This window comes from Salmo trutta, chromosome 30 (genome assembly GCF_901001165.1).
Source record: "Salmo trutta chromosome 30, fSalTru1.1, whole genome shotgun sequence".
Lineage (NCBI taxonomy): Eukaryota > Metazoa > Chordata > Actinopteri > Salmoniformes > Salmonidae > Salmo > Salmo trutta.
Genome location: NC_042986.1, coordinates 5,231,203 through 5,255,347, shown reverse-complemented (window position 1 = coordinate 5,255,347; position 24,145 = coordinate 5,231,203). Strand labels below are relative to the sequence as shown.

The 24,145-nt window shown below is 40.5% G+C and overlaps 1 protein-coding gene across 1 annotated transcript in view; it reads right to left on the bottom strand.

Annotated features, from left to right (window-relative positions):
• Positions 1 to 24,145, bottom strand: part of LOC115168847 (espin-like) — a 146,543-nt gene that overhangs the window by 94,370 nt on the left and 28,028 nt on the right. Inside the window, exon 3 of the mRNA XM_029724384.1 lies at positions 12,141 to 12,327. Within this exon, the coding sequence (XP_029580244.1) occupies positions 12,141 to 12,327 (187 nt within the window). The remainder of the gene's footprint in view (positions 1 to 12,140; positions 12,328 to 24,145) is intronic.

Here is a 24,145-nt window from a genome sequence, read left to right as displayed (position 1 = left end):
AATGACTGCCTCGCCTGGTTCACCAACTGCTTCTCAGTCAGATTTCAGTGTGATTCTCTGATCCACCTCTACACAGACGACACCATTCTGTATACTTCTGGCACTTCTTTGGACACTGTGTTAACTAACCTCCAGACAAGCTTCAATGCCATACAACTCTCCTTCCGTGGCCTCCAACTGCTCTTAAATGCAAGTAAAACTAAATGTCTGCTCTTCAAATGATCACTGCCCGAACCTGCCCGCCCGTCCAGCATCACTACTCTGGACGGTTATGACTTAGAATATGTGGACAACTACAAATACCTAGGTGTCTGGGTAGACTGTAAACTCTCCTTCCAGACTCACATTAAGCATCTCCAATCCAAAACTAAGCCTAGAATCGGTTTCCTATTTCGCAACAAAGCATCCTTCACTCATGCTGCCAAACATACCCTTGTAAAACTGACTGTCCTGCCGATCCTCGACTTCGGCGATGTCATTTACAAAATAGCCTCCAACACTCTATTCAGCAAATTGGATGCAGTCTATCACAGTGCCATCCGTTTTGTCACCAAAGCCCCATATACTACCCACCACTGCATCCTATATGCTCTTGTTGGCTGGCCCTCGCTTCAAATTCGTTGCCAAATCCACTGGCTGCAGGTCATCTATAAGTCTTTGCTAGGTAAAGCCCCGCCTTATCTCAGCTCACTGGTCACCATAGCAGCACTCACCCGTAGCACGTGCTCCAGCAGGTATATTTCACAGGTCACCCCCAAAGCCAATTCCTCCTTTGGCTGCCTTTCCTTCCAGTTCTCTGCTGCCAATGACTGGAACGAATTGCAAAAATCACTGAAGCTGGAGACTCATATCTCCCTCACTAACTTTAAGCACCAGCTGTCAGAGCAGCTCACAGATCACTGCACCTGTACATCCTGAAGGACAAAGATCTCTGCAGCACTCCACCAATCAGGCCTTTATGGTAGTGTGGCCAGACGAAAGGCACTCCTCAGTAAAAAAGCACATGACAGCCCGCTTGGAGTTTGACCATGAGAAACAAGACTCTCTGGTTTGACGAAACCAAGATCATGCTGTTGGGATGTTTTTCAGCAGCAAGGACTGGGAGACTAGTCAAGATCGAGGCAAAGATCAATGGAGCAAAGTACAGAGTTCCCTGATGAAAACCTGCTCCAGAGCGCTCAGGACCTCAAACTGGGGTGAAGGTTCACCTTCCAATGACCCTAAGCACACAGCCAAGACAACACAGGAGTGGCTTTGGGACAAGTCTCTGAATGTCCTTGAGTAGCCCAGCCAGAGCCCAGACTTGAACCCGATCGAACATCTCTGGAGAGACCTGAAAATAGCTGTGCAGCAACGCTCCCCATCCAACCTGACAGAGCTTGAGAGGATTTGCAGAGAAGAATTTAACCTCTCTAGGCTAGCGTCCCACCTGGCCAACATCCAGTGAAATTGCAGAGCGCCAAATTCAAAAACAGAAATACTCATAATAAACATTCATAAAATATACACTGCGTGCACAATTATTAGGCAAATTGTATTCCTCGGGATTAATTTTATTGTTGAACAAACACAATGCTCTCAGTCAATCCAAAATGTTATTGAACCTCAAACCTGAATGTTTAACAAAGGAAAAGTGAGTTTTGTCTTTCTCAGGGAAATATATAAGTGTGCACAATTATTAGGCAACTATTACTGTGCAGAATTATTAGGCAACTAAATTACAAAAATAATTTCTCAACTCACTTGTTAATTCTCAATTTTTAGAATAAGTGTAACAGATAAGTAACACAAAATGACAATAATATAACATTTTTGGCCTTTCAAAAATATTCAGTGACCAATATAGCCACCCTTATTTTCATTAAATCCTATTGAGAACTTGTGGGCCCTTCTCAAACGTGAGATTTACAGTGATGGAAGACAATACACTTTTTTGGACAGCATTTGGGAGGCTGTGGTTGCTGCTTCAGTGAAAATTGATCGTGAACAGATCAAGAAACTGACAGACTCCATGGATGGAAGACTCATGGCAGTTATTGAACCTCTTGGGGCTAGGGGGCAGTATTTTCACGGCCGGATGAAAAACGTACCCAATTTATTAAACAGGTTACTACTCTGGCCCAGAAAATAGAATATGCATATTATTAGTAGATTTGGATAGAAAACACTCTTAAGTTTCTAAAACTGTTTGAATGGTGTCTGTGAGTATAACAGAACTCATATGGCAGGCAAAAACCTGAGAAAAATTGAATCAGGAAGTGGGAGAAATTAGAAATGTAGTTTTTCTTTTGAATCCCTTGAAAAACTACAGTGACATAGGATTTACGCTGCACCTCCTAACTCTTCCATTGGCTGTCAACAATCTTTAGGAACTGGTTTCATCCGTCACTTGTTACCGGGCAGAACATTATATCTCAGTCAATCACTGGCCAGTCTGAGGACAGGTGTCTCGTGACGCGCATGCACGTGACTTCGTTGTTTGTTATTTTTCTTCTGGGATGAATACCTATTGCCCGGTTGTAAAATTATCGCAATTTAAAGTTAAAAAATACCCCAAAGGATTGATTGTAAACATCGTTTGACATGTTTCTACAAACGGTAATGGAACTTTTGAACATTTCGTCTATGGATTTGCGTCCACGCCACATGGCATTGTAAAGTGTTCTGGATGGGTCAACAAAACAGACGTATTTGGACATAAATGATGGACTTTGCAGAACAAATGAACATTTCTTGTGGAAGTGGGTGCCCTTCCGAGTGCATTCCGCCGAAGATCAGCAAAGGTAAGAAAATATTTCGAACATATTTTTAGAGATTTGTCAACGCCGTGGTTGTAGGCTAACTGTATAGCTAAGTTCTGTACTCAGAATATTGAACAATGTGCTTTTTCCGTAAAGTTATTTTGAAATCTGACAAAGTGGTTGCATAAAGGAGTAGATTATCTCTAATTCTTTAAATAATTGTTATACATTTTGTCAATGTTTATGAGTTCTTCTGTAAATGAATGTGCCTATTCACCGGAGTTAAGGGGAGAAAACATTTTCTGAACGTCACACGCCAATGTAAAAATTGGGTTTTTCGATAGAAATATGAACTTGATCGAACAGAAAATGCATGTATTGTCTAACATGATGTCCTAGGAGTGTCATCTGATGAAGATTGTCAAAGGTTAGTGCTTAATTTTAGCTGTATATCTGGTTTTGTGACGGCTATCCGTGCTTGGAAAATGCCTTTTTTTTTGCTAAGGTGCTGTCCTAAAATAATCTAATGTTTTGCTTTCACCGTAAAGCCTTTTTGAAATCGGACAATGTGATTGGATTAACGAGTAGAGTATCTTACATCTAGACGTTCCGCTAGTGGAACACCTGCTCCAATATCCAATGATAGGCGTGGCGCGAATTACAAATTCCTCAAAAATCCAAAAACTTCAATTTTTCAAACATATGACTATTTTACACCATTTTAAAGACACGATTCTCCTTTATCTAACCCCACTGTCCGATTTCAAAAAGGCTTTACAGCGAAAGCAAAACATTAGATTATGTCAGCAGAGTACCCAGCCAGAAATAATCAGACACCCATTTTTCAAGCTAGCATATAATGTCACAAAAAACAAAACCACAGCTAAATGCAGCACTAACCTTTGATGATCTTCATCAGATGACACGCCTAGGACATTATGTTATACAATACATGCATGTTTTGCTCAATCAAGTTCATATTTATATCAAAAACCAGCTTTTTACATTAGCATGTGACGTTCAGAACTAGCATTCCCACCGAACACTTCCGGTGAATTTACTAAATTACTCACGATAAACGTTCACAAAAGACATAACAATTATTTTAAGAATTATAGATACAGAACTCCTTTATGCAATCGAGGTGTCTGATGTTAAAATAGCTTTTCGGTGAAAGCACATTTTGCAATATTCTGAGTAGATAGCTCGCCATCACAGGCTAGCTATTTTGACACCCACCAAGTTTGACCCTCACCAAACTCAGATTTACTATAAGAAAAATTGGATTACCTTTGCTGTTCTTTGTCAGAATGCACTCCCGGGACTTCTACTTCAATAACAAATGTTGGTTTGGTTCCAAATAATCCATAGTTATATCCAAATAGCGGCGTTTTGTTCGTGAAATCAAGACACTATCCGAAGGGTGACGAAGGGTTACGCGCCCGACGCGTTTCGTGACAAAAAAATTCTAAACATTCCATTACCGTACTTCGAAGCATGTCAACCGCTGTTTAAAATCTATTTTTATGCTATTTTTCTCGTAAAAAAACGATAATATTCCGACCGGGAGTCGTTGTTTTCCTTCAAAGACGAAAGAATAAAAACATGGTGTCGCCTCGTGCACGCGCCTCCAGTCTCTCTTCTCTGATCGACCACCATCCAAATGCGCTAGTGTTTTTCAGCCAGGGCCTGCAAAGACATCATTCAGCTTTTTGCCGCCTTCTGAGAGCCTATGGGAGCATTAGAAAATGTCACGTTACAGCAGAGATCCCCTGTTTTGGATAGAGATGATCAAGAAGGCCAAGAAATGGTGAGAGAGGGCGCTTCCTGTTTGGAATCTTCTCAGGTTTTGGCCTGCCAAATGAGTTCTGTTATACTCACAGACACCATTCAAACAGTTTTAGAAACTTTGGAGTGTTTTCTATCCAAAGCTAATAATTATATGCATATTCTAGTTTCTGGGCAGGAGTAATAATCAGATTAAATCGGGTACGTGTTTTATCCGGCCGTGAAAATACTGCCCCCTATCCATAACAGGTTAAAATGCCGTATAATACTTGAATTTTAATTTTTAGATTTTTTTATTTTATTTCGCGCCGTGCTATCTCACTGGTTGTTGTCCAACCAATCCCGTTAACGGGATTTTATCTCGAAGGGGTCCTCAAGAGGTTATTAAGTCAGGTTAGGAAGGGGGCCAGGTCATTATTCAGGCATCTTTGAGGCCCTTGCTGGCTAGCCAAGCAGTGGAGTACTTGGATGCATGTGATGGAGCATTGTCCTGCATAAAGATCATGGCCTTCTAGAATGCTGAGGACTTCTTCCTGTACCACTGTTTGACGAAAGAATCTTCCAGAAACTGGCAGTAGGTTTGGGAGTTGAGTTTCAGTCCATCTTCAACCCGAAAAGGTCCAACTACCTCATCCTCAATAATAGCAGCCCATACCAGTACCCCTCCTTCACCTTGCTGGCACCTGACTCAAAGTGGTGCCCTGTGTCCATTACTGATCCAGCCACGGGCCCATCCATTTGGTCCATCAAGAGTCACTTTCTGTCTTCAGGTATCAAAATCTGTCTTCAGGTATTTCTTCGCCCAATCTTGACGCTTCAACTTGTGAATCTTATTCAGTGGTGGTCTTGTTTCAGTCTTCTTGACCTTGGCCATGTCTCTGAGCACTTGACACCTTGTACTTTCTGAATACTCCAGGTAGGTTGCAGTTCTGGAATACGGTGGCACTGGAGGATAATGGGTTCCTGGTAGTTTGACGTTTAATTCTTCTCAAGTCTTTTGCAGTTAATTTGCGCCTTTTCTTCCCCATGCGTTTTTTGCACCCCAGTTGGCTATTCGCAACAAAACGTTTGAATGTCCGGTGGGCACACCTCAATAGTTTAGCTATTTAAAGAGTGTTGCATCCGTCTGAAAGGCATTTTACATTTTTGGTTTTTCAGTGTCAGTTAAATTTCTTTTTTGGCCCATTTTACCTGAGGTAATGAGGCTGCCTAATAATTATGCACACCTTGATATAAGGTGTTATTCACTTTTGCCACACCCTCCCTCATTACACAAATACATATCACCTGAAAATGATTAAATCCAATAAGCATTCAAGTTTATATGGTTTGGAGTTTGAAAATGTGAATAGAAACAATGATAAGATCAGAATACTCACTTGCCTAATAATTGTCCACGCAGTGTACAAGTGTTTACATCGGCTTAAAGATGAACTTCTTGTTAATCCAGCCGCTGTGTCAGATTTCAAAAAGGCTTTACGGCGAAAGCATACCATGCGATTCAAAAAGAAAGGAGGACCAAGGCACTCTTCATATAATTGATTAAAAGGCCTTTATTAGTATGGCATGTTCAATAGAAACAATGTTTTTAAAAAACCAACGCGTTTCGGCTGCATGGCCTTCATCAGGGTGTACAAAGAAATAATACAATGTTCTCTGTTTAACAGCTTTTCCAATTAACCCTAATTAGAAGGGGGAGTGGTTAAAATTGATTGGACACACCTAGTAAGCAATAGTATACACACTTTAAAGTGAAATGCTGTAGCTATGTTATCATAAAAATGTAACTCCAAACTAGAAGTATCAGAACACTTAGAAAGGTAGTTCTAACCTTAAATATGTCAAGAATAAGAAAGCAATACATTCCATAGTACACTAGAACACAGCAAAACATGAACAACAAAAGTCTAAACATAGCTGAGGGCAATTGAGCAAAGATATCCACTAGATGACAGCAAATGTACCCATCACAACCCTACAGGAAGGGTGAGAAATCCATATCTTCATTTAAACCCGGGTATTTAGTGGCCTGTAGTTTGTAAATCCAAAAACTTTCCATTTGGTTTAACTGTTTAAGGCGGTCCCCTTTTCTAATAGAGGCTGGGATATGATCAATACCCATAGCTTGTAGGGAGGCAGGGTTGCCATGGTGTAAGGACTTGTAGTGCCTTGCCATGGGGTAGTCTTCATTGCCTACCCGTATGGCGTACTTGTGTTCCGCTAGGCGATCTTGAAGGCGTCTCTTTGTCCGTCCAATATAGAACACCTTGCACTGTGGACATTCCAATCTATAGATGACATGAGTGGTTTTGCAGTTAATGAAATGCTTGACGTAATACTCCATTTTGGAAGCTGTATCAACGAAATACTTTTTCTGTGCAATATTTCTGCAATGGTTGCACTGGTTACATTTAAAAGAGCCCTTGGGTTTGTGGCCAAGCCAAGTTTTTTGAGAGTCACCCGGAAGATAACTGTGGACTAATTTGTCCTTTAGGGTAGGACAACTCTTAAAGCTTATGACTGGTGGCTCAGGAAAGACTTGGCGTAGTAGCGTATCACTTTGGATGATTCCCCAATTATTTTTAATGATTCTTTTAATGTTCTCTGCTTCAGTGCTGTATTTTGTAACAAAATACACTCTCTCTGATGCATCACGAGGCACTCCCCTTCGCAACAAGTTCTCTCTGTCAAGTAATCCAGCCCTTATACCTGCATCTTTCAGGACCTGGACGCTGTAGCCCCGATTCAAGAAACGATTCTCCAATTCAGCAGATTTGACAACATAGTCTGTTTCCTGATCGCAAATTCTGCGGACTCTTTGGAATTGGCCATATGGAATATTCTCTTTTAGCCTTTTGGGGTGAAAGCTGTCTGCTCTCAGAATGGTATTCCCATCTGTAGGCTTCCTAAAGATTGATGTGTGCAAACAACCTTTGTCATTTTTACTGATGTCGAGGTCCAAAAAATGAATGTTATCCTTGCTATACTCCATAGTTAGTTTGATGTTAGGGTTAATGCTGTTGAGGTATTGGTGGAAGGAAATAAGTTCATCTTCTGAGCCGGACCAAAACAGGCAAACATCATCAATATAGCGTCCCCACCATATAATCCGGTCAAAGAAATGGTTATTAGAAGGATCCAAAAGGAAGTCATTTTCCCATTTACCTAAGTACAAACCAGCATAGGAAGGGCTATAGCAAGCTCCCATGGCACATCCTTTGACCTGTTTAAAAATACGGTCCTGAAAGATAAAGATGTTATGATTAAGAGTCCATTCAGTCAGTGAGACAATGAATTCTGTAGGAGGCATCTCAGTTTCAGGTCGGGTACTCAAGAAATGGTGCATAGCTGCCAAACCTTGTTCATGTTCAATGGTGGTGTAAAGAGACTCCACATCCATGGTGACTAAAAAGGAAGCTGTACCTATATTATTCAATTCCTTAATTTTGTTCAAGACATCTGTGGTATCTTGAAGATAGGCTGGGAGTGACGTCAGAAAAGGCTTAATAAAGTAATCAATGTACTTAGAGATGGGTTCTGTCAGACTTTCATTACCACTAATGACTGGCCTGCCTGGGGGATTTTCAAGATTTTTGTGGACTTTTGGAAGAAGGTAAAAAGAAGCCATACGTGGACTGCCATGAAAAGAAATTTGAACTCATTGTCTGAAATGTAGCCATTCTCCTTAGCTTCTGTGAGGATCCCTTTCAACTCAATTTTTAGGTTCTCTGTAGGGTTGAAGCTAAGAGATTGGTAGAATTCATCATTGTCTAATTGACGGTAGGCTTCTGTCACATATTTGTCTTTACTCCACACTACTGTAGCGCCACCTTTGTCTGCTTTTTTAACCACAACCCGTTCATTTTTGGACAATGATTCAACTGCATCCCTCTCTATCTTAGAAAGGTTACGTCGTGATTGGTTGGAGTCAATTTTACCCTTAAACAGATTTTCCACATCAAAATTCACCTTCTTGGCAAATGTATTTAGTGTGGCATTCTGGACAATGGGACAAAAGGTGGACTTGGGCTTAAAAGGTGTTTTTGAGGGAACAGAAACTGCCTGACCTGAGACACTGGCGTCTGTAGTTGGAGAGATGTTTTACTTATACCAGGCCTTCAGATTTAGATTCCTGTAGAAACGAAATAGGTCAATCTTTGTATTAAATTCATTAGTTGAGTATGTGGGGGCAAAGGACAGTCCTTTAGACAATACCCTTAGGCAATCATCAGAAAGGGGTTCTCCAGAAATGTTGATCACAGCCTTGTTCTGGTCCTGCTCCGTGTGGTTGGGTAGTCTTGATTTCTTCCTCCCCCTCCGTGTTGGCCTCTTCCGCGTCCTCTCCCTCTCTTGTTGAGGTACCTGCGTGACTCCTCTTCCTGATCTAAAAAATCTTGGGAGGAGCTGGCCTCTGAATGTCTGGGGTGATCATCCTCATCACTGCTTGTAAGGTTGAAAGAGACAGATCTAGGCTTCCTCCTCTGCAGATGTAATTCTGAATTCTTGCGCGTTGGTTTTCTCCAGGCAAAGACCTTGCCATCTCTATAGTCTACTTCATCTCTTCTAAATTTTCTTAACTTATCTTGCTTCAATGTCAGAGTAAATGTGTCTACTTTCTCTTTCAAGATCTCATCACATTGTGCTTTGTTGGAATTGTCACTGTGTTCTGTGATTTTTTAACTTCTTCAATTTCTGTTTGGACTACTTGTCTGTCCTTTTTAGATTCTTCTATTAGAAGTAGCATTAGGTCAAAAGAACACTTGTTGAGAATAGCCTCCCATTTATCTCTAAATTCAATTTTACCTTGTACTCCAGTAGCTGGAAACTTCATAATACGGAGTCCTCTGGGGATTAGGCCTTTCCTCCAATAGTCAGACAAGGTAATAGAATTGAGGTCAAGTTTTGTTTCTTTCTCCATAAGGTGTTGCAAGTCTCTGTAAGCCTTGTTTAAGTCCATTCCAGTATTCTCTGTGGCTGTCATCTCATCTAGCAATGAGGTAGTGGTAATAATCCTTTGGCACCTTCTGTCTACCAACATTTACTATTGTGTACCTTAGTAGCGCTTCCCTTCCTCCTCTTTCTACTAGCATACCATGCGATTATCTGAGAACAGCGCCCAGCAGACAAATCATTACAAACAGTTACCAGCCAATAGCGATAAAATGAATCACTTACCTTTGATGATCTTCATATGGTTGCACTCAGGAGACTCCCATTTACTCAATAAATGTTTGTTTTGTTCGATAAAGTCCCTCTTTATATCCAAAAACCTCCGTTTTGTTGGCGCGTTTTGTTCAGTAATCCACAGGCTCAGAGGCAGTCACAATAGGCAGACGAAAAATCCGAAAAGTACAGGTAGAGTTCGTCAAAACATGTCAAACGATGTTTATAATCAATCCTCAGTATGTCTTTTCTCTAAATAATCCATAATATTTCAACCGGACAAAAGCGTCTTCAATAGAAAGGAAAAACAACGAGCGGCGCGCTCGTGAGATCGGGCGAAACCAGCACTGTATACTTCCGTGGTCCTCTGACTAAAATGGCTTTTAAATCGTCGTTTTTCAAGATAAAAGCCTGAAATCATGTCTAAAGACTGTTGACATCTAGTGGAAGCCATAGGTACTACAATCTGATTCCTAACCCATTGGAATCTCTATAGGCATTGATTTTGAAGTACAGCCAGATGAAAATAATTCCACTTTCTGGATGGATTTTTCTCAGGTTTTCGCCTGCCATATCAGTTCTGTTATACTCACAGATATTATTTTAAAGTGTTTTCTATCCAATACTACCAATTATATGCATACCCTAGCTTCTGGGCCTGAGTAGCAGGCAGTTTACTTTGGGCACGCTTATCATCCGGAATTGAAAATACTGTCCCCTACCCCAGAGAGGTTAAGGAACTCACCAAATACAGGTATGCCAAGCTTGTAGCATCCTACCCAAGAAGACTCGAGGCTGTAATTGCTGCCAAATGTGCTTCAACAAAGTAAAGGGTCTGAATACTTATGTAAATGTGATCAGTTTTTATGTTATTTATTTTTTAATTAGAAACGATTTCTAAAAAAGTGTTTTTGCTTTGTCATTATGGGATATTGTGATGTCATTATGGGGTATTGTGTGTAGGTTGCTGAGGGGGAAAAAACAATTTAATCCATTTTAGAATAAGGCTGTAACGTAACAAAATGTGTAAAAAGTCAAGGGGTCTGAATACTTTCTGAAGGTACTGTATGCCCTTTATGGTTAAAAGGATACTAAAGTACATGTAGGTCTGTGGCGTCATGACAATTTGTCAGCTGGTTATTGGCATGCAAAAAACTGCTAATCTCACGGTAATTGACACTTAATTAACATAAACATGTTTAGCATCTCCAAGCCTCCACTCATACAAGCCGCTGATGTGCCTTTGTAACATCTACATTAAAAAAATCTATTTCATACACCATTATAATAAACCCATTATTTTAGGCAGGTCTAAAGAAACATGACATAAATGTATTTCAGAAGAACAGAATATGAGCAGGCCAACTGTATGTTATCTGGTGAGGGGCCATAGGCTGTAGGCTTGTTCAATTAGCAGACAAGATATGCAACCAGTCGTGTGCCATTATTTTATAGTAAAAATAATATAATTGAACTGAATAACATAGAAAAGGACATTTTTTCCCGTTCTGGAGTCAGTGCGCATATGAAGTGGCTATGTTGAGCGTAAAAGTCATCATTTAAAACAACTTTAAATCTAACATATAGATCCTATTTGGCAACTTTAGTTGTGAATGATACAAACCTTAAGATGCCTTAGAAATCAAAAGACTTATGGGCTGCATGATGCAAATATAAGCTATTGATGATTTGAGAAAGTTGCAGAAAAAGCTTTCCTCAGGCTGCCACATGCTCTTTCATCAAGTGATCATACCTTCACCCATCAGACTATTCTCAATTTAAATGTTGTCTTTACTAATATATAAAATGAGTTGCGATTTAGAATGGCCCATTTATCAAAGGGTCAGGGGCAAAAAGACGTCATCTGTATGCAGTCAATAGCGAATGGAGGCCGCTTTCCTACCAATTCATTTTTCAATCATGTTGGATAGTCTACTTCGGTTGTTTCACTCCATGCATCAAGCACTGTTTGAGGAGCATGCAGCCTCTGCCGACGTGACAGGTGATATTCCTCCCAAACTCATGGTCGTGAGATATGATGTCGCTAAAAGGTAAATGTGTCGGCCTATAAATAATGAAAATATAAAAAAATCCCTTTTACTAGGTTTTTTAAAATCACATTCACTATAATGGTAGGCTAACTCTGTAAGCCACCCTGCACAATCAATGAACCAACAGCATTGCCTAGGCCTATAGGATCTCTCCCAGACTCATGAATAGAAAGTTTGGAGCAGAGCATAATGTAACCAGTCCATCCAGTATAGGACTATCTATAGGATCTCATGACTGCCGTTGTGGCGGTAATACGGTCACCGCAGCAGCCCTATGTACACCCACAGTGGATTTATTTAGTGCTTGTCTAGGACCCAAATACACAATACAATAGTACAACAAATACAGTAGAAGAAATGACAAAAGCAGACAGTATGAATCAGGACAATGACCTACCAGCCAGACAATGACAGTGTTATGGCCCATTTGGGCGGCAGCATGCAGAGGTGTCATCCCGTCATTGGCTCTGATGCTCGGCTCCGCCCCGCAGTCCTTCACCAGGTATTGGACGACCTCCAGGTGACCCTCCTGGCAGGCCAGGTAGAGGGGTGTGGCACCATTCTTTGTTTGGGAATCGACAACGCTAAAAGAGGATTAACAGACCTGTATTCAACTTTATTGAATGAATTACCATGTAAAATTACATTGTGATTCTTGGACAACACAACTATTTTGGGTAAGACAAGAACTGTATAAACATGTATCTGGTTGCCAACACTTGGGCATTAATGCTATTTGTGGGGGGGGGAAGGGGTTCTGAATACCCAAACTAATTTAATCACTGAAAGGTCAACAATAACTCCATAACACCCTCAAATTGAGCTTGGTCAAAGTTGGAACCCTAAGTATCCTTTCCATGAGGCTCCAGTCCAAGTCACCATGACTGGGGGAGGTATTCTGATTAGCACATCGAGCCAACTCCACCCCTTGGAGCCAAACTCCACCCTCAATGTTCTCCCTGTTCCCCAAAGGCCAACAGGGTAGACCATAAAATGACAATTCCCACACTTGCCACAGATCTCCTAGTCACAGCGGGAGGTCAAGGAGTGAACAAGTGCTTCCCCTCTAAATCCCATAAAGCCTTTCTTTATTTGGACACTGACTAACAAGCAGGCAATGAGCCCCTTAAGAGGCTTACTGCCCCGCTGGTTCTGCTCCTCACTACTCCAGGGTTAACCAGGCGGCAGTGTGGTGACAGGTGGAGCGGGTAAGAGGGGGAGGGGTAAAAGGAGGAGTTTCTCCCCTCAAACCAAACAACTCTACCCCGTTTCACCTCACCGGACAGAGACAACATAGTTAAAACCCAAGCCAACAACTTACTCGACCAAGTAAGCCTCCCCCTTTGTTTTGTGTCTCAAAAACATGACAAAACTCCAAACAGTAGGTGTGACTGACAGGGCATCCTTGGGAGTGCATTTGGGGTGATGCTCCAGGTCAAATCAAGCACCCCTTAAATATTTCACCACAGGAAAGGGACCTTATCTGCAGTTCTGTCAACAGGAAGTGGGCAGACAACTGCATTATTCAGGAGTGTAACTAAAGTGGGACGGAGCTCTCCTGCATCCCGGGGTCTGGAGAGGGAGAACAACATAGGTTTATGGAAAAGGGCTGATGCTTATATACTAACATTCACACAACACACAACCCCCCTCAAATACTACTGGAGAGACAATACACCAAGATGTCTATGTGCTCTTATGAGATGCCTCATGACAAGGGGACTACTGAGTTCTAGCCTATACAGATTCAGGCACTCCTATAAAGGAAGCGTTTTTGGAGTACAGGTGTAGATTTCAAAGGGCTTGTCCTTGTGAGAGGGTAGCAATACAAAGTGCAACAATAGATGACACCGTCCCAAAAAACGCACACACCCAATATTTTTTTTTTCAAGCAATAAGGTTTGTCTACAATTAGTCAACTTAAAATTGCCTCCACTATTACTTGATGTATGTACAGTGTACAATACACACCCTTCTCCCCTACCCCATGTAAGGCCAATCTTATCATCATTACTTCTCACACACAGGTTGATCTGTGTGTGAGTAAGATCGCTTTCCATGGTCATGCTAATGAAAAAAATCACTTACAATTTTGACATGCTCAACAATTATTTAGGCGCTACTATTTCAGTTCTCGCTTGCTGTGGCCTGCACCCTTAGACAGTCTCAACAGGTAAAGTTGCGGCCAAATATATTGACACCTGTGTACTTTTCGTAAATAATTCCCTATTTCTTCTCAAATAAGTAGTCATTTAAAAAAAAAACGGTCTCCACACCAAATTTGATTTTCGACATATCAGAACCAATTTTATTTTTGTAAACTTTAGTTTCCAAAAACATTTTTAGAAATGAAAGACAAATGGAATTTACAAAATTATTGGCACACCAGAGATAGTATTTGTATTTCTTCCTGGGGTCCAGCAACATTAAGGCAGATATATACAATTTAAAATATTACATGATATTACATTACATTTTATAAAACTACATGGAACTCTATTCCACATCAAGCAAGAATCAGATTTAAAAAGCAGATAAAAATACACTATGGAACAGAGGGGGCTGTGAAGAGACGCACAGATACACGCTTACACATGATTTATTTTATTTAACCTTTATTTAACTAGGCAAGTCAGTGAAGAACAAATCCTTATTTACAATGATGGCCTACCCAGGCCAAACCCTAACCCGGATGACGCTAGGCCAATTGTGCGCCGCTCTATGGGACTCCCAATCACGGCCAGTTGTGATACAGCCTGGAATCAAACCAGGGTCTGCAGTGACGCCTCTAACACTGAGATGCAGTTTCTTAGACCGCTGCGGCACTCTGGAGAACAAGATTGTGGGAAAAAAATTGTAAAGTAATTGGTAAAATTAGTAATGACTGAGAAAAATAAAAGGCATAGATAACTGCCCTGGGGAATTCCTGATTCTACCTGGATTATGTTGGAGAGGTTTCCATTAAAGAACACCCTCTGTGTTCTGTTAGACAGGTAACTCTTTACCTCCAATATACATGGGATGTAAAGCCATAACACATACGTTTTTCTAGCAACAGACTATGATCGATAATGTCGAAAGCCGCACTGAAGATTAACAAAACAGCTCCCACAATTTCTCTCAGCCAATCAGTAATTTGTGTAAGTGCCATCCTTGTTGAATGTCCTTCCCTATAAGTGTGTTGAAAGTCTGTTGTATAGCACTGTATCCGGTCAAACACAATTTTTTCTAAAAGTTTACTAAGGGTTGGTAACAGGCTGATTGGTCGACTATTTGAGTCAGTAAAGAGGGCTTTACTGTTTTTGGGTAGCGGAATTACTTTTGCTTCCCTCCAGTCCTAAGGGCACACACTTTCTAGTAGGTTTATATTGAAGATATGGCAAATAGGAGAGGCAATATCATCCGCTATTATTCGCAGTTGTCAGATCCCGGTGGCTTGTCATTGTTGATAAACAACAATAATTCTCACCTCTTTCACACTCACAATTACAAAGTTCAAAATTACATTGCCTGTCTTTCATAGTTTGATTAGTTATACTTGGATGTGTAGTGTCAGCATTTGTTGTTGGCATGTCATGCCTAAGGTTGCTAGTCTTGCCTATTTGTATTTATTATGGATCCCCATTAGCTGCTGCCAAAGTCAGCCATTTATGCTAATGCGAGTTAGAGCTAGTTTGACCATCAGAGGGCATTGTTGAGAAGCATTTGATACTATTCTGTATTGGCATTACCAGATAATTTAAAACCTTTTTTCTAATAACATAGCATATGGGATTGATTTTAAGAAATTTGGCTTAATTAATTTGATTAATATTATGGTGTTTCTATTCAGAGAAAAACGAAACCCTCAGTTTCCGTTAGGATGGAATGGAAAAAATGGCGCTGTACAACGAGACAGTCGGGAGCAGTCTACAGGATTGGAGGATTCTAAATTAGTTGCCTTCATTAGACAACTTTGTTCCAATATTTATGGAAATTAGTGATATTTATTCCCATAGTAATTCGTTATGGATCCATAACTAAATCAACATCTGCATTTTGAAAGAGTATTTTTTATAATTATTTTATTAATGAAATGTGTTTTTGTTTATTAGGCTACTGTGCAATCTACAATACATACTGCAGGAAACATGGGAAAGTGCCTAAATACTTACATAAGGGAGAGCAGGCCATGTCTGTACAACAGCATGCAGGGCACGCGGGATACCGGTGTTATTTCATAGTTGTGATGTCTTCACTATTATTGTACAATGTAGAAAATAGTAAAAATAAAGAAAAATCCTGGAATGAGTAGGTGTGTCCAAACTTTTGACAGGTACTTTCTTAATTAATTTGATTAATATTATGGTGTTTCAATTCCATGAAAAATGAAAAACCCTCTGGGTTTCCGTTAGGATGGAAAAGAAAATATGGCGCTGTACAACGTGACGCTCATATATTCAGAACGTTGTCAGTTTGTAAATTCTGACCGTTTCGCTCTTGGAGCTCACACTGGACATTTGGGCCAAGGAGTAGGGTTGATTTGAGCATTCTGGCCTTACAACGGCAGTCAAGCACCCAAGCTAACGTTGGCTAGCTGGCAAGCTACTTCCAGACACAAATGAGACTACTCTGACCATTTTAGTCGCCCTAGCAGAGCTGGTAAGGCAGCTTTCATGTTAACCAGAAAGTTGGTGACTAACTGTGCTGCTGGAAACAATTGAATTATGCTTTTATGCCGACGTTTACTGACACCTGCCATAATCAATGGGTGTTGAGCGCTCGTAAATGAATTATTCTGAGCTCTGGTACACTCAGACGAGAGTGTTCTGAAATCGGTGTAGATAGCCAGAGCAAATTTCTGAAAGCACCCGAATGTCCATTGAGAATGCACAACGACTATACCATTTAGCTAAGCTAAGAATGATGGGAATAATCAAGTCATTAAACGTTGGGTAGTTAGATAGCCTATAGTTAATATACTGGCAAGTTTGATGTATAACTACTAACGTTAGGTAGTTAGCTAACATATCGGTACATACTCCTGTAATGATATGCTATGTGGTTCGTAAGGACAGCGTAGCTAACAAATTGTCAGCCACCATAACGTGTAAGGTAACTTATTTGAAAAGTCATTAGTTTATTACATTGAGTAGTAAGCTACCCCTTGGTTGTTAGGGCAAATCTGGTCTGTGATAGGAGGGGGAGTTTTCACACCTAGCTCGGTTATTAGACTATTCTTTAGTAAAGGTTGAATAGTCTATTGTTCAGCTATTAGCCCCCCTCCCCAACTTGCAACAAATTCTTGTTGTTCCCATCTGGTTCCTTTCCCTCTTCCACGTGTCATCATTCTGCACCTGAGTGGCTCGCTTGTGGGCGTGCTGGCAGGATATGGCAGCATCTTCGGTTATGCGTCAAGAATTCTCCATACATTTGTATGAATGTTTGCATGAAGGTGTGGTTATTCACAGGCAAATTGTTATATGCTATGGAGGTACATTTGTCTTTTTGTCGAGAGCAAAACTTTTTAGTTCCAATCCAAAATAATTGTTCTGAAAGCAACTTTTTTGCTGCTAAATGACTAAAATGTAAATGTAAAAAAATCTCTGTTTTTCAGCATAAAGTACCGCGTAGCCACTTAGTGCGGAGACCACACACACACACAATAACAGTCTCTCTTCTTCACTTCATCCCTCTCCCCCTTCTCCCTAAATCCTCTAGGGTATATGAGCTGTGTTGGTGAACCCCTCCCGCCTCTGAACTGGCTGACACAGAGGGCACAGCATAATCATAGGTGAGAGGTCACTTGGTCGGGTCAACAGGAAGTATTATTAAAGAGACATTGAAATACAGATAGAGATGTAGTAGTCCCAGAGTTAATGATCCAAGGTCAGTTTTGTATTTCACCTCCTGATGATTATGATGACTGACCATGTTAGAATAAAAGAAACAAGGTTTAATCATGCTCTCTCTCTATCCATCCGTCTCTCGTCTGCCAGTATGTTTTGATGTGAGAGGAAGCCAGTCCTGTCATCGCCACCTCACCCGCTCTTAAGATAAACTTCGGGCCAACTGGGGGCCCAAGGCTGGTTAGGAGACACTAATTGTGATGAACTGGTTAAGAGACACTAATTGTGATGAACTGAAAGAATATTAGGGAAGCACTGTAATTCATTAATCATATGCTGTCTGCCTCTGTTCTTACCTCTCTCCCTTTGTCTTCTATACCTCTCCCCACCTCGTCTTTCTTCCTTCGTTTTATAATGCACACCATATGTGCATTGAAGTACAGATTGAACTTGTATCTATAATATAATATTACAATTATCATATTTATACTCCATGTATTATGTATTTATAACACCTGGATAATGAACTTCTTTCAATAAAGCGTTTCACATTCTCCACTGGTTGAAATGAAGTATCTCATTGAAATACTATCCTGTGTCCTCAGAATAATGCAGATGAAAGGAGTTAGATATGCATAGGTTTTTTATTCTGTATATATGAATTACAAAATCAGCCTTTACTTAAATCATATTTCTAGTCTATTGCATAGTTACAATGTGTAATCACTTATGTCCCATGAGCAGGAGTGGTAAACACTTTTGACGTAAATAATTGTAATGCAGACACCGCATCATTCAAAGAATGGAGTTTGATATGACTGAAAAAGAATGTCTCAGAGATTCATACCTGAACCGCACCTTTATTTACCAAGGAAGCGTACATGATCAGTGAATATATTCAATGTACAGGCTGCTTGTGTGGTAATAAATACAGTACATGTATATAGGACTTGCATCCTTGGCACAATAAAGTTATTATATTCTACTCAATCCATAGGCTTCATTTATACCATTCAGACTTTAAGTTGATACAACAACTATGATAGCTGAGGTTCATAGATTGGTATGAATATTAGTTCAGAACCTAACATTTTAGGGTCCATACACAGATCGGCTACATACTGTAGCTAGCTACACATCCATAGGCATACAGTTATTTTCTATCCTCCACTACACAATAAGCAAGTAAATAGTTAGCTAGCTATCTTACTTCAGCTGCACTGCAAGGCAAGCTTACACAATTGTACATTCAATTTGCAGTAAATGCTTTAGCTAGGTAGATTCTTTACATCCACTGTTTCCCAAGACGACAGCCTGGTTTGCTGGTTCTCAGGAGTTCCTGAAACATTAAACAACACGAATTACAAATTCATTCTCATGTCAGTCAGAACTTGCTAAATCGTGATTTTCGTAAATGAACTTTATGACAAAAAAATATGCACAAACCTTTGTCTCTACATTAACTAACATATTCCTATCAATTGTACATTTTTTGCTTGACTCTTTATGACGTTATAACTACTTACATTTGGTTCCATCGTAATGTTTTGTCAGCCATCTTCACCCAGGGACGTGTGGCTTGCGTCAAATTCGTCATTGGAACCACTCGATATGATTGGTCATATAAAAACCTTGGGACCCAAATGTCACAACTTCTACCGAAGGTGGCTCCTCTCCCTGTTCGGGCGGTCGTCGTCGCCGGTCTACTAGCTGCCACCGATCCCTTTTCCTTTTCGTTTGATTTTGTCTGTCTTGTGTTTCACCCGTTTTGAGTTTAGGTTCATTAGTGGGTTATTTATTCTCGCCCTACCAGTTTGGGTTTGTGCGGGATTGTTTTGTTTTACCTGTCGTGGGTTTGGGTTGCGTTGTATTTTCTTTGTCTTTAGTGGACAGGCGTACTTGCTGGACTGCGTTCCGGACCTTTTTGGTGGACTACTTATTCTGGTCCTGTGCCCGTTCATGTTGTTTGGACTCAGGAATAAACGCTCTTCTCTTGCATATTTGGTCTCCTGCGCCTGACTTCACCCCCCCACCTCTCCTAGGGAGAACTGACACCAAATGCATAATGCGTGCTCTAACTCCCCCTTGCTGTGGTCTGGAGCAATGAAGCTGTGACACTGGGTACCTCTAAGTCCCGTGGTTTTAAGCTCACAACTTTTAAAGGAGGAACACCTGTAAAAACAAATTCTTATTTACAATGAAGGACTAAACCGGCCAAACCCAGATGACACTGGGCCAATTGTGCGCTCCCCTATGGCACTCCCAATCACGGTCCCAACCCTATAGCACTCCCATAATTGGCCCCAGCCGCAATTAATACATTGAGTGCTCTCTTCCACGCGTCATTCAGCACGCTTGTGGGCATGCTGGCAGGATGTACTGTTTTTTTCTGTATATATGAATTACAAAATCAGCCTTTACTTAAATCATGTTTCTAGTCTATTGCATAGTTACAATGTGTAATCATTGATGTCCCAGGAGCGGTAAACACTGTTGAAGTGTATAATTGTAATACATACATGCAGACACAGCATCATTCAAATAATGGAGTTTGATACACCTGGTATTGGATATGAAATAGCGTTTTTGTAAATTAACTTTATGACAAAAGAATATGCACAATCGTTTGTCTCTACATTAACTAACATATTCCTCAATTGTAAATGCTAATTACTTAAATTAGCTTCCACCATAATGTTTTGTCAACCATCTTTGCTGAAGAACGTCACCAGGGACGTGTGGCTCGCGTCAAATTAGTCAAATTCGTCATTGGAACCACTTGATATGATTGGTCATATAAAAACCGTGGGACCCAAATGCATAAGGAGTGCTCTAACCCCCCCCCCCCGGTGGTCTGGAGCAATGAAGCTCGCAACTTTTAAAGAAGGAACCACAAATATTTTTTAACACCTTTATTTAACCAGGCAAGTCAGTTAAGAACAAAATCTTATTTTCAATGACAACCTACTGTTCCTAGGCTAACTGCCTTGTTCAGGGGCAGAATAACCGATTTTTACCTGGTCGGCTCAGGGATTCAATCTTGCAACCCCTCGGTTACTAGTCCAAATGCACTAGGCTACCTGCCGGTGTGCCCTAGTAGGAAGACCACTGTGTGCAGCTCACCCCGCACTATCATAAATAACATGAGCATGTCTACTTCTGCATCTTTTACTAGCAAGTTAGTGATTTCATGGACCTTGTTTCTTATGCTACATATGTTAACGTGGGCTATTTTTAGTACTTTTCTGAGATGCTTGATTGTTTTCATTGCTTTACTGGGAAGCTTAGCAGAAATAGACATGCTCATGTTATTTATGTTAGTGCAGGGTGAGCTGCACACAGTGGTCTTCCTACTAGGGCACACCGCCTCAGTGCTAACAGTATAATGCTAGTTCATAGGCACATGATAACTGCATACAATAGCTGAAGGATCAGCAGAGGCATTCAGGGAAGTTAGAGGGACATAAAATTAGGTTACATTGTGTCAACCAACACCTCTGGCATAATGTACATTTGCTGAAGCATTATGACAATTCAGCGACACAATGGTAGGGATTAACTGAGCTGGGCTTTGAAAAGTCAGTGTCTCAACGCGGCCATATAATGCTGTGAAAGGATCCAGAAACCCTAAATATTTGGCTGGATCCCATCCTCCCAGTATTTGGTTGCATAGCCTTTTGCCAAGATACAGTTGAAGTCGGAACTTTACATACACCTTAGCCAAATACATTTAAACTCAGTCTTTCACAATTCCTTACATTTAATTCTAGTAAAAATTCCTGTCTTTGGTCAGTTAGGATTTCAGATTTTATTTCTTTCATAACATTCCCAGTGGGTCAGAAGTTTACATACACTCAAATAGTATTTGGTAGCATTGCCTTTAAATTGTTTAACTTGGGTCAAACGTTTTGGGTAGCCTTCCACAAGCTTCCCACAGTAAGTTGGGTAAATTTTGGCCCATTCCTCCTGACAGACCTGGTGTAACTGAGTCAGGTTTGTAGGCCTCCTTGCTCCCACACGCTTTTTCAGTTCTGCCCACAAATCTTCTATGGGATTGAGGTCAGGGCTTTGTGATGGCCACTCCAATACCTTGACTTTGTTGTCCTTAAGCCATTTTGCCACAACTTTGATAGTATGCTTGGGGTCATTGTCCATTTGGAAGATCAATTTGCGACCAAGCTTTAACTTCCTGGCTGATGTCTTGAGATGTTGCTTCAATATATTCACATAATTTTCCTACCTCATGATGCCATCTATTTTGTGAAGTGCACCAGTCCCTCCTGCAGCAAAGCACCCCCACAACATGATGCTGCCACCCTGTGCTACACGGTTGCAATGGTGTTCTTCGGCTCGCAAGCCTCCCCCTTTTTCCTCCAAACATAACGGAGCAGTGGCTTCTTCCTTGCTGAGCGGCCTTTCAGGTTAAGTCGATATAGGACTCGTTTTACTGTGGATATAGGTACTTTTGTACCCATTTCCTCCAGCATCTTCACAAGGTCCTTTGCTGTTGTTCTAGGATTGATTTGCACTTTTCGCACCAAAGTACTTCATCTCTTGGAGACAGAACGCGTCTCCTTCCTGAGCGGTATGACGGCTGCGTGGTCCCATGGCGTTTATACTTGCGTACTATTGTTTGTACAGGTGAACATGGTACCTTCAAGCGTTTGGAAATTGCTCCCAAGGATGAACCAGACTTGCGGAGGTCTACAATTTTTTTTCTGAGGTCTTGGCTGATTTCTTTTGATTTTCCCATGATGTCAAGCAAATTGACACTGAGTTTGAAGGTGGGTCTTGAAATACATTCAAAGGTACACCTCCAATTGACTCAAATGATGTTAATTAGCCTATCAGAAGCTTCTAAAGCCATGATGACATTTTATGGAATTTTCCAAGCTGTTTAAAGGCACAGTCAACTTAGTGTATGTAAACTTCTGACCCACTGGAATTGTGATACAGGGAATTATAAGTGAAATAATCTGTCTGTAAACAACAGTTGGAAAAATTACTTGTGTCACGCACAAAGTAGATGTCCTAACCAACTTGCCAAAACTATAGTTTGTTAACCTGTTGGGGTGTAGGGGGCAGTATTTTCACGGCCGGATGAAAAACGTACCCAATTTAAACAGGTTACTACTCTGGCCCAGAACCTAGAATATGCATATTATTAGTAGATTTGGATAGAAAACACTCTGAAGTTTCTAAAACTGTTTGAATGGTGTCTGTGAGTATAACAGAACCCAAAAATCCAAGCAGGAAGTGGAAAGTCTGAGAATTGTAGTTCTTTTGATTCTCTATCGAAACTACAGTGTCTGTGGGGTGATGTTGCACTTCCTAAGGCTTCCATTGGCTGTCAACAGCCTTCAGAAAGCGGTTTGAGCATTCTCCTGTCACTGGGCAGATAATAGGAGCTCAGTCACTGAGTGGACTGCCTGGAGACAAAGGGATTGGATATGCTCGGTCCCGCGAGCGTGCCGTTCCTTCTTTTTCTTCTTGAATGAATATGCTATTGTCCGGTTGGAATATTAGCGCAATTTTACGTAAGAAATACTATAAAGATTGATTTGAAACAGCGTTTGACATGCTTCTAAGTACGGTAATGGAACATTTTGACTTTTCGTCTCTGGTACCGCGCTCGCACGGTATGCCTTTGGATAGTGACCTGAACGCACAAACAAAACTGAGGTATTTGGACATAAATATGGATTATTTCGAACAAAAACAACATTTCTTGTGGAAGTAGCAGTCCTGGGAGTGCATTCTGACGAAGATCAGCAAAGGTAAGACAATATTTCTAATACTAATTCTGAGTTTAGGTTGCCCCTAACTTGGCGGGTGTATGTATAGTTCGCCGTGATGGCTGAGCTATGTACTCAGCACATTTTTCAATATTCTATCTCCGTAAAGCTATTTTAAAATCTGACACAGCAGTTGCATCCAGTAGTAGTCTATCTATAATTCTTTAAATAATTGTTATATATTTTGTCAACGTTTATGAGTATTTTTGTAAATTGATGTGCACATTGACCGGAAGTTTTGGTGGGAATACATTTTCTGAACATCACGCGCCAATGTAAAATGCTGTTTTTGGATATAAATATGAACTTTATCGAACAAAACATACATGTATTTTGTAACATAATGTCCTAGGAGTGTCATCTGATGAAGATCGTCAAAGGTTAGTGCTTCATTTAGCTGTGTTTTGGGTTTTATTGACACATGTCCTTGCTTGGAAAATGGCTGTGTGATTATTTTTGTCTATGTACTCTCCTAACATAATCTAATGTTTTGTTTTCGCTGTAAAGCCTTTTTGAAATCAGTCTGTGGTTACATCAAGGAGAAGTGTATCTTTAAAATGGTGTAAAATAGTTGTATATATGTTTGAGAAAGTTGAATTATGACATTTTGTTCTTTTGAATTTGATGTCCCATGTAGCCCATAGAAGTTAACAAGAAATTTGTGGAGTGGTTGAAAAACGAGTTAATGACTAACCTATGTGTATGTAAACATCTGACTTCAACTGTACCTGCCAACAAATTCTTCTTGTAGCGATCAATGAGCTTGCTGCAATGTTCTA